The sequence below is a fragment of the Ambystoma mexicanum genome, chromosome 4q (assembly GCF_040938575.1).
Source record: "Ambystoma mexicanum isolate Mex_15411 chromosome 4q, UKY_AmexF1_1, whole genome shotgun sequence".
In the NCBI taxonomy this organism is placed as follows: domain Eukaryota; kingdom Metazoa; phylum Chordata; class Amphibia; order Caudata; family Ambystomatidae; genus Ambystoma; species Ambystoma mexicanum.
This window is the reverse complement of record NC_090928.1, coordinates 1,262,811,591-1,262,823,975: the sequence shown is the minus strand read 5'-3', so window position 1 is coordinate 1,262,823,975 and position 12,385 is coordinate 1,262,811,591. Positions and strand designations below refer to the sequence as shown.

Below are 12,385 nucleotides of genomic sequence, written 5' to 3'. Positions count from 1 at the left end.
CATCTTTCAACCCCAAAATCTCCCTTTAAAGGCCTGCAGTTTCGGTCAGCGTAAGGTAAAGTCGGACCAAGCGTACCTTTGGGAAGTGGTGTCCACGGACCTCTCTTGGCTCGAGATCTTTGTACTGGGCGACAGGCACTGTCTCGCACTCCTCTGGGAGCACGGCTGAAATTCTCACACTTCGGTCGAACGGCTCACATATCTTGCTAGGGCCTCCAAAAATGTATCGTGGGTCGCCTCTCAAAACTCACCAAAAATTACAAAAGTAGTCAAAAAGCAGTCTACTCCAGTGCAAGAAGTAACACAGTTTTATTCAGGGCCCCAGACACAGCTGGAACAGCAAATGCAAACAGCTCATGGAACAGAACTGCATGAAAAGGTGCTGTCAAAGAACCGCCACTACAGTAAGAACCTTTATAGAAAGCAGATTAATTAGCACTTGCAATCGTGAAACATTAAAAAAAAATCTCCCCACACAAAAATGATTGGACCTCGCATCTTGGATTCATATAGAGAGACATAAACTACGATTAATCATTGGGTCCATAACCTTTCCACACCGCCCTTAAACATAGAGTTGTGATGTCACAATCCACCCCCAATTCCCACACACAAAATTAAGTGATTGAAACTATATTATTCTGCCCCGGTCGCCTCTTCCTGACTCCCATTGGAACGGCTACCCACCATGACACCATCAGAGCCTTGAACCGCGGACATACTGCTGCATAATTGTTGCACATTGGGAACCCTCTAACACTCTTCCCAGGAAAAAAGGTCTATGGGCGATGTGAAACTGCAGTGGTTCTCGCTGGCTCCATCTGAAAATCACATTTCATAAAATGATTTTGAGTTATAAAATGGTTCTACATTCATTGTTTCCTAGCGGACCCTGTGAGCTCTGATCAGTTGGCCCAAAAAAATAACAATCACTGTGTGCTTCCTTTAGCACTGGCCTGGGATCGCATGCTCTGTGCTAATAAACCAGCTGCGGCGACCTTTGCCGCAAACAAAATGCTTGCCTGCATTTAAAGCAGAGGCACGCTTTTAAGGACCATTTACAGCGTTTGATTCTATCACTAAGTTAATTATACTTACCTGTGTTCCACTGTTTATGGATTCGTTTTATTCAGCATTTTATCTCAGCATTAACGGAAAAAGTGTCCCCTCCCCCCGGACAGCGCTACTCTCGCAGCTTATAAGTGCGTCCCTTCATACCGTGCTCAACTTTTTATTACACAACCATAGCTGTGTGACAGTGCAGCTGAAAATTAGGTGTGAACAGGAAGTAGCAAAGCTTTTGTTCTATAGTGGAATGGGAAAGAGACTAATGCACCTGTGAGTATTGTGGTTTATAGGAGGGTATCCCATATTTTAGAGTAACCTGCAGCCAATTTGATTTTGATGAGGTAAATCTATAATATTTGAATGCCAGCAGAATGATAACTTGCTTTATGCGCCCCCTGCTGGCTAATACTTTAGACCGCAGCGTAGTCAGTTTAGTGATTGCACCACCATGCCTCTGCCATCCGTCTCCATGTGTTGCTCCACAGCTCCAGGTTCTGACATGTCCAACCATCATATCCCTCTATTTTTCAGTTGTTTTCAGGAAGGTTCCCTAAGACGTCCCATCGCTTCTCTGCTGCCCTTCTCCAGCCATCACTCCCTGCGTGTTTTACATACTCTCTTGTGCAATAAATGTGTTCCAGGTATCAATTTTTCTTTTTTCCATCAACAATGGCATTTAGACTGATTAGTCATTAAAGTTAATGTAAGGGTGTGGAGTGTCAGCAAACGGGTACCTGGTGGCATGCAGGATTTGCAGAGCGATCATACAGTTTCACATTATGTTCCATTGTTAAGGCCCAGACACCACGTTTTACCCCTTTCATAAAGGGTTTTCCTCACGGCACGTACTAGCTTCCTGGAGCTTTGCCGATTGCCATGGAAACTAGCACAGCATTCTCAGACTCCGGGTCAAGTGACACGTTCTGCAGTGTCACATGGTTGCGGGCTCTTAAGCCGTTCGTTACCCGAGTGGGGCGCTTCTGTTTAAGCTATGTTGTTGTCTTGAATCTCTGTTGCCCTTGGATCTTTTCTTGACTACGGACCTGATATATTGGATTGCCTCATCTCGTCTAGCCCTTGTCTGCCTTTGTCTCTGTCCGCCAGTTGCCGAACCTTGCTGAAAGCTACGTTACTTTGCCTTGTCCTTATCTGCTTTGTTTTTTTGCTCGCAAGTTGCTAGACCATTGTTTTGCTTGATGGACCGTATCGCCCAGTCCTTGTTTTGCGTGTTGTCTACGGAGCTTAACATTCACGTTCCAGAACCCCGACTATGTCCCACTCCATTACACTTACTGACCTCCTACCAAGTGATTGGGACTGTAGGATCACTGTTTTGCACTCTCCCCAGAACAGACTGTGCTCTTCTCTCCTTGGGACTCCACAGTTCTTCAGACATCGTCTCCGATCTGTATGGCATCCTTGTGTCGTCGGGTCTGGTGGCGTACATGGAACTAGAGACTCGCCACCCCAGGTCTAGGCGTCTTCGTGCCGTCGGGTCCAGTGGCGCACCTAGAACTAGAGACTCGCCAATCTAGGTTTGGGCGTCCTTGTGTCATCAGTGTAGCTCCTTCTTCCTCTGGACCAGCAACCAATATCCTCTCCGTGCCTACATCCTGGTAAGCCTGTTTTCACAATACGTTTGGTGTGGTTCTTTGTTTTTTCCCATTAACTTCACAATATTTACTCTGATAATTGCTGTCTTGCAGGGAAAAAAAACATTTTGAATTCTCAGGTTTTCACCTAACTGTGGTCTTCAATAACTACTCTCACCACAGGTTAGTCCATCTGTTTGATTCCCCGGTTCTTGTCTGGTTGCTAGCCTTCCACTGTACAGTGATATCTATATATTCCTCTGCAGGTATTCCTGTCTTTTGGTCTTCCTTTGGAGTATTCCTGTGCAGTCTTACAATGACAACACTCGACTGGTGTCCATCTTCTGGTTAATAGCCTTCCCAGAGTGTCTTATTGTTTTCTCACTTAGGAAGAGTATTATCTTGAAGACTCTACGGCTACACTACGAGGTCAAGGGCCGCTAGAGTCTGACAGGAGGTAGGAGACTGACACAGGAGTGGTGTATTGGTTGCCATAAACCTATATTCAAAAGAAAAAAAGGGAAAAACCTACCTAGCTCTATTACTGAGAGGTTTTTCCCTGCCTCAAACCAAATACTAAGGACTCTGTCAGGATGTACGTATAAAGTATATCATCCACCATCCTGGGTCCAAAACCTAGTTCCAACCCCTTACTCTTGTAACTAAACTAACTAATATGCCAATGTTCTTTGTCCTGGAGAATGGCTCCTCTCTCCTGGACGACTCACAGTTCCTGGTTTCGAGGGATTCTTTCCTTAGGTTTTGGTTCCCTTCCCCAGGAGATGAGTCTTTTCATCAAAAAGTGTAAATCAAAGTTCTCAAATGGTGCAAAGCAAAGTTCCACAGTGAAAAACACAAAGTTCCAAACAAGTGCAAAACAAAGTTCCAACGGTTGTCGCTCACCACAGTTCAAGAGAATGTCTCCCTTCTCTTGATGTTAGACAGGACTCACAACCACCAGGGGGAATGACTCCCTTCCCATGGCTTCATAAGTGTTCAACAATGTTAAGAGAATTATCCTCCTCTCTTGGTCTTTCACTAGTTTTCCAATGTAACACCAAGGGGTATATGCCTTTCTTTCCTGGTCTTCTCAAGCTTCACAATGTTAAGAGGAACTCTCATATCGTGGCTTCTTGCCCAGTATTCTGGCAAAACCCCGGGTCCACTGTCCTGCCAGGTCATGCTCTTTCTTATGCTTCATAATGCCAAGAGGACTTCTCCATTCTTGGCTTTTCCCACAATGTTCTTGCAAAACCCTGGTTCACTGTCCTGCCAGGTCTTGCTCTTTCTCAGACTTCCCAATGCCAAGAGAACTTCCCCACTCATGGCATTTCTCACCCAAGTTCTGGCAAAACCCTGGTTCACTCTCCTGCCAGGTCTTGCTCTTCATAACACAACTTCAGGTTAACAGGTATGGGTCCCAGATTCTGATTTGCCCTCTCTGGGAACCTGGCAGCCCTGGTACACCAACCTCCCAGGTACTGCCATGAGGTAGATGCCTCTGGATACAACTCAGTTTCTCATGTGCGTTCCAGACCCTTATTTCCCTTCTCTGGGAATCTTGCAGGCCATGTGCACTAACCTTCCAGGTACTGCCACGAGCAGGAACGCTCTGGATGCACTTTGATTTCACCGGTGGGTCCCAGACCCTTATTTCCCTTCTCTGGGAACTTTGCAGGCCATGTGCACTAACCTTCCAGGTACTGCCACGAGCAGGAACGCTCTGGATGCACTTTGATTTCACAGGTTGGTCCCAGACCCTTGTTTCCCTTCTTCAGGAATGTGGCAGTTATGGTGCTTTAACCTCTTAGGTACTGCCACTCCAACTTCATACGTGGGTCCCAGGCCCTTACTTTCGTATCTCTCTGTCTCGTTGGGTCCCCACTAGCCTTTCCGGTCCTCCAACCATCCTCTGGGTGATCACTGGTCTCTCACAACTGTCATTGGGGCTCTTCTCCCGTTCTCGGAGTCTCTCACAAGTTCTAGATGCGCCTACAAGGATTTGATCCCCAGCTCTCAGACTCAGCAACATTGTTAGGCTTCACCATATACAGCAGCCTGTCCTTCCAGAAACACATAGTCAAGAAGGCCCAAATAGCCTGGCTCAGAATCTCTACCATTCGAAAAATCAAACCCTTCATCCCGAAGCAGGAATTCAAGGCCGTAGGCCCTTGAGGTCTTGCACATCGATGGGGGAAATGATCTCCTGACAGGGCTGCCAGCTGCTCACGTGGCTCCTTTAAAAGCAGTCCACCACGCTGCAGCATGTCCTATTACAGGTGCACAGATCTTTGACCGAAAAACTAGGATATTGTTCAAGACTGCATGTATCATCTACAAAGCAGACATGCGTAGCACACCAGCGTACCTGGAAGCTAAGCTCCACATATTTTGTGGCACTCACTCCTTGCGCAGCAAATCGACCAACCGGCTTGAATCACATCTCATCCGCAAAGAGAGGACCCACAACCAATCAATCTATTGTCAGGTCATGCACCCACCCTCTGGAACTCGATCCCAGAATCGGCTCCAAAAGCCCCCACTATAATCCAGTTTTGCAAATCTCTGAAAACATGGCCCCTTCAGCAACACCTGACCAAAGCCTAATTCCAATGGACGCACATACCGACACACCAACCTCGCAGTACTGTGCTACTGTCAAAAGATGACAGCCCAAATGGGAGCTACCCACTCTCTGTACAGCGCTCCGTTGCTCTCGAGCTGGGTCTGCACTTTAAACAATTATAATAAAAATAAAATAGCCGTCGTTGTTCTCATGCAAAGGGAATCCCCTTAGTGAAAAGGGGACGACATCCACGGATTCATCACATGACAGAAAGCAAAATCTTTATTATGGCACTGTAAACTCGAGAAGCATTGTTTTTATATTACCTTGGGCACTATATTCCCTGTGCTACCTTAATCCTGTCCTGCATATTAATCATGCACTAAATTCTGAATATTTATCATGCACTATATGTATATTCACTGTGGTACCTTAATCCTGTCCTGCATATTAATCATGCACTAAATTCTGAATATTTATCATGCACTATATGTATATTCACTGTGTTACATTAATACTGTCCTGCATATTAATCATGCACTAAATTCTGAATATTTATCATGCACTATATGTATATTCACTGTGTTACATTAATCCTGTCCTGCATATTAATCATGCACTAAATTCTGAATATTTATCATGCACTATATGTATATTCACTGTGGTACCTTAATCCTGTCCTGCATATTAATCATGCACTAAATTCTGAATATTTATCATGCACTCACTATATGTATATTCACTGTGGTACCTTAATCCTGTCCTGCATATTAATCATGCACTAACTTCTGAATATTTACCATGCACTATATGTATATTCACTGTGTTACATTAATACTGTCCTGCATATTAATCATGCACTAAATTCTGAATATTTATCATGCACTATATGTATATTCACTGTGGTACCTTAATCCTGTCCTGCATATTAATCATGCACTAAATTCTGAATATTTATCATGCACTATATGTATATTCACTGTGTTACATTAATACTGTCCTGCATATTAATCATGCACTAAATTCTGAATATTTATCATGCACTATATGTATATTCACTGTGTTACATTAATACTGTCCTGCATATTAATCATGCACTAAATTCTGAATATTTATCATGCACTATATGTATATTCACTGTGGTACCTTAATCCTGTCCTGCATATTAATCATGCACTAAATTCTGAATATTTATCATGCACTCACTATATGTATATTCACTGTGGTACCTTAATCCTGTCCTGCATATTAATCATGCACTAACTTCTGAATATTTACCATGCACTATATGTATATTCACTGTGTTACATTAATACTGTCCTGCATATTAATCATGCACTAAATTCTGAATATTTATCATGCACTATATGTATATTCACTGTGTTACATTAATACTGTCCTGCATATTAATCATGCACTAAATTCTGAATATTTATCATGCACTCACTATATGTATATTCACTGTGGTACCTTAATCCTGTCCTGCATATTAATCATGCACTAACTTCTGAATATTTACCATGCACTATATGTATATTCACTGTGTTACATTAATACTGTCCTGCATATTAATCATGCACTAAATTCTGAATATTTATCATGCACTATATGTATATTCACTGTGGTACCTTAATCCTGTCCTGCATATTAATCATGCACTAACTTCTGAATATTTACCATGCACTATATGTATATTCACTGTGTTACATTAATACTGTCCTGCATATTAATCATGCACTAAATTCTGAATATTTATCATGCACTATATGTATATTCACTGTGTTACATTAATACTGTCCTGCATATTAATCATGCACTAAATTCTGAATATTTATCATGCACTATATGTATATTCACTGTGTTACATTAATACTGTCCTGCATATTAATCATGCACTAAATTATGAATATTTATCATGCACTATATGTATATTCACTGTGTTACATTAATACTGTCCTGCATATTAATCACGCACTAAATTCTGAATATTTGTCATGCACTATCTATATATTCACTCTGGTACCTTAATCCTGTCCTGCATATCAATCGTGCACTATATTATGCATATTTGTCATGCACTATATTATGCACATTTGTCATGCACTATCTATATATTCACTGTGGTACCTTAATCCAGCTCTGCATGTTTATCATGCACTAAATCATCTCTTGCCTATTCACCTGGGCACATTAATTAGAGCATCTGTACATTAATTGTGCTGCTGTGTCTGAAAGTAATTTCTGTTGGGCACATTATACGGGGCACATTGCATCTTGGCTCATTGATCGATTATGTTGGGGCAGTGTTCATTCAATGAAATGAACTCCAGCAATGCTTGGTGGGATTTGCCTTGCTCTTTGGGCCATTTGGTGAGTTTGCATGTATTTATGAAGTCGTACACATTTCTTCTTGTTGTGTTCAGCCATTTAAGCCCTTTGGATTCATCCTTGAAGCATTCATCAAGGTCCTGCTAATTATTAGAGACGTTGACCTGTAGCAACCCTTTAGGCTCCCCCACATGCTTGGTCAATGGTTCCTAACAGGCATAGTGTTTTGTGCTTCCACACAGGTATGGCCGGCGGACGATGCTCCTGGCGTGCTATGTCTTTACGCTGGTGTTCGGGATGGCGGCAGCAGCCTCGGTCAATTACACCATGCTTGCTGTCTTCAGGTCCCTGTCTGGTGTGTCACTGTCTGGATTGTCCATAATCACAGTGGCTTTAAGTAAGTAACTTGGTAGGGGAGTAAACATACCGTTGCTTTTGTGCATTTACACCTTTCTGTGCTTGTCTTGATATGATCTCTGGTACTCCAATTACACAATATGTCGGTGTGGGGTGGAAAACAAGCATATGCAAATTTCTTAAAATACATCATAAACTAAAAGAACAAAGATGTTCACAATAACATTAAAAGAATGTGCATGCCCAGGGGCTAAACTAGACCGACATGTCAGGGAACAGAAGAGGGTCAAGGGGTAATGTTTCAAATGGTGGGGATGGGAGCTAGGGTCAGACCTGTACTAGCTGTAAAGATGACAAGCTCTTTGGTAACTGCAAATATACCTTTATTACCAATACAGAAATACACCATGAGCGAGGAGGCGAACCTCCTGCTCCCCAGTGACTCCACCCTTCCACCTGCCCTATTGACATCCTTTTCCGCAACCACATGCTTTCTACAGGTGCTGTGTTAGGTCAAGCCACATTTGAATAATCCCTCCTTCCAGTATCAGTGCCCTATGAAGGTACATCATCTCCCGATTCTTTAATCTGAAAGTTCTTCTTTAGTTGTCTTGAATGAGTCGATATGCTTTCTCCTTCTCATGGTTGAGCTCATTCTCCTTGAGGATCCCATTGTGCGACTGGTTCCTGCTATCGCTCTGGCTCTTGGTTCCTCTAGGCAGGTATTACTTGATCATCATTTATCTCAAGTGACTCCTCGTGAGGTTGACATCCTAGGGCGCTTCTTTCGTTGTTGGTCTTTTGGGTCCTGAAAAAGATTTTGAAATGGGATGTATCGCTAGTTGCCTCTTTTATCCCTGAATCTGGAATCACCTTGGATCCATGGATCTGGGTCACCATCATTGGCCTTTGGTTGAAGTGGCAGTCTGACTTGTTTGCTTTGTCAGCACCCACTGTATCCCCATTATTAATATTGGTTCACTTGCACACCATTTTTCTTTTGTGTTTTGGATTTCTTTTGCATCTGGTCTCACGTTCTCTTATTCCTCCATTGTTCTTCGCTGAAGGTTGCTCAACCTGTGAGAGTCTGGCTTCATGCCCTATCATTGCTTCTGCATAAGCAGCGAGTGTGTTAGGGTTTGGGGTGTTGGGGCGATTGCTTACTGTACAGCGATCACTTCCACCTCCGACTGTTCAATTGCTTTCTTGAGCTTTGTCTAAAATCGTTCTATCATTCCATTGGCTTGCAGCCACATCAGGGGCTTTCGGGGCGTTGAAGTCAAGGAATTTTGAGAGTTGTTTGTATTGAAGACCATTGAATGAGAGTCCATTGTACTCCCACTCAACACTGGTGTATGCTGTAGTATCTGCCACTTGTACCACTGGAAACCTTGTATATTCGTCGATGTACAATGGACTGTAAGAATTGATGTCAACTTTATGCCATACTCAGCCAAGTATAGTGGAGGTGAGGGACCATTTGTCACAATCCACTGACACAGATGATGTGTCTGTACCCTTTGTTTTCCCATGTCATCGATGCCAGGGAAAACAGACACAGCTGCAGAGGAATCTCTTCGTAGCAACGACTCCGCCTTGTCAATCATGAGCAATGCTGACTAATTTCTTTCTATGGGATCGTGTTGCAGTTGCCTCACAGAATTAATCCCTTTGTTTTACCAGCCAATTGTCTCTTTAAGGCATCAAATTGTCGATGTCGTCCACTTGCGAGGTACTCAGTGTGTCATGGTTATTTTCAGTAAAATAACTTTCTGTCTTTTCTCCCTTGAACATTTCACCTTCGTGCAAATCACTGTGAATCTTGCAGCCCTATTAATTTAACACCAATGTCATTAAGTGATCATTTTCTGATCCCTTGGACTTCCCAGGTGGGAGTACTTAATACATTCAAACAAATTAGTCCCAACATAAATGTTAACAATCAGATCAACTCAGCAAAGAAGTCAACAGAGAAAGTATCCCTGCTCCGATGATCAGGGGCTGGAGAATGGTCTAAAACATAATTGGAATTTACGGGCGACTATGTCAACAATCACTGCCTCAGAAAGTTACGATGCATTTGGGATAATGAAAGCAGGTGATTGAAAGGTTCTTTTGATGTGTCCGTGCATCATAGGAAAAAAGAAATGGGCAGTTAGTTTAGCTCCAAACCAAATATAAAAACTGGCTGAGACAACACTGCCATTCATTAAATAGTGCACATTGGAAGTACCTTTTTAGATTACTAGGCATAACTGACAATAGGACATTTTGGTCCTATTATAGATGGAAACACCGCACAGGAATTAAACCCCACTTCTGAGGAAGTTTGGATTCATCATTTTACCTCACTTTCCTATGAACAATATGTGATTTGTCTTAAAATAGCAATTCTGAAAGAGGCGATTGTGCCAGTATCAGGTTTTAACAAAGATGATATTTATGATGTGATAGTGAAATGAAAATCCTCCAGAGCGCCTGGTCCCATTGCAATTGCATTGAAATCCCACCCGAGTTATTGGACTCGGTCATTGGCACTTTGTGTGTCCATCATATATTAAGCATTGGCGAGATCCCCGATAGATCGAGGGGAGCCATACTTGTGCCTCTTTATAAAAAGGGTGGTGCCCATGATCCCTCCAACTACAGGCTTCTCGTCATGCTTGACACTAGTGCTAAGACCTTTGCTATGTTCATTTTGAGGAAGCTCAGTAGCTGGGTTAAGGAGAAGTGTCTGTTAAAAAGATTCTAGACAGGATTTTGAAAGGTGCACAATAGAAGTCATAATATTTGCGCCCTTCATTATCTGGCCTCTGAAGCACATCATTCTAAACAGAAAATCTATCTATGTTTCATAGACTTTTCTAAGGCCTTTGACACTGTCTCACGCCCAATATTGTGGAACAAATTGGATAAATGGAGCCTTGATACTAGCTTGTTACATTATATTACAGCCTTTCATAATGGAACATCGGGTCCGACTTGAACAAGAGGGGACTCTCTCCTGGCCAGTTAACACAAACAAAGGTTTGAAATGGGTGCGTTCTTGCGTCCTTCTTATTTAATCTTTATGTATCAGATTTAGATGTTATACTGGGAAGGAAAGTAATTTCCCACCTCGTATTGGGGGTGAACATGTATCATGGCTTACATATGCCGATGAACCTATCCTGATACATTAGACGCCCATTCGCTTACAACGATCTATTAATGCCCTCTCGCTATTCACAGCCATCAATCAACTACAAATGAGCACAACTAAAACTAAGATGTTGGTGATAGGAGGCAGGACCAAGCGTAAACCAGACTTAACAACATATTGGGCCTCATTACGACCCTGGCGGACAGCCGTGCCTGTAATACAGGCACGGCTGCTGCCAGAGTCGGTGTTTTCCCGGCACCCTGGAATGGGCAATTACCGGGGTAGTACAACCCCGGCGGACCCGGTAATTGCCCATGCCAGGGCAATGGGAAACATTCTTCCCCATTCCCATTTGAGCCCCATAGGGCTCAATGGAAATGGGGAAGCCGCATGCACCGGCACCATTCATGCATGCGGGATGCTGTGCTCGCGGGTGCTGCTCTGCCCATCAGGTCAGATCCTGGCGGGCAGAAAGGCACCCGCGAGCACAACTCATAGTTTGACGGTCCGGGAACTACGGTCCCGGCAAGCTTACCGGTACCGTAGTTCCCAGACCGCAAACTTGTAATGAGGCCCATTGGAAATTGTACACAGTACATCTACCTGGGCTCCCTTTTTTGACTGTCTCCACCCCACTCCTTTTTTGGCAACTACATCTCGCCGAGAATTCTAAAGACATGATTGGTGATAAAGAGATTTTTAAAGAGCAAGGGAGGAAATCATTTAGAGAGTCCGTTAAAGATATACTTGACAAATATTATACCATGGTTGATGTATGGCTCGGATCCATTGGCTGACGGATAACGGATGGAAAAATTCTAAGATCTATTATGAGTGTGCCGAGAGCAGGCTAGTTGAGACTATTAGGTGTGAGTTGGGTTTGCCTTCTATTATGTCAATCTAGCTAATCCAACAATGCAAGCGTTATATATCCTTGTTACTGACTAAGACGGATACAAGTATACTCTCTGGTCTCATTGCTTCAAATTTGTATTTAGGAAAAATGAATTCCTTTATTACTAAATTAAAGAAAACAGCACTATCGCACTTTACTAATATTGATTTTTCTATTGAGGAAATGTTGGAGCTGCCAAATGTATTAGACATAATAAAGCAAAAGACACAGGTTTGGGACCGATATATATCATAACAAACAAAACTGTTTGGGGAATACTGCTTGCAGGGTTTCCGTGTTAATGCACCTTGTCTGTATTTACCTAAAATATGTGATTGCGAACTAAGTAGATTTATTACCTATCCACGTTTTAATATCTTGCCCCTGTTTGAGCATTGTGATGGTTTGACTAATATACCAGATGAGGCTAGATTATG

At 42.8% G+C, this 12,385-nt stretch overlaps 1 protein-coding gene across 2 annotated transcripts in view; it reads left to right on the top strand.

The window, feature by feature from the left end:
* The window catches only part of SLC22A7 (solute carrier family 22 member 7), a 666,459-nt gene that overhangs the window by 151,049 nt on the left and 503,025 nt on the right, over positions 1–12,385 (top strand). For both annotated transcript variants that reach the window (XM_069608871.1, XM_069608870.1), the window contains exon 4: positions 7,797–7,951. In XM_069608871.1, the coding sequence (XP_069464972.1) occupies positions 7,797–7,951 (155 nt within the window). The remainder of the gene's footprint in view (positions 1–7,796; positions 7,952–12,385) is intronic.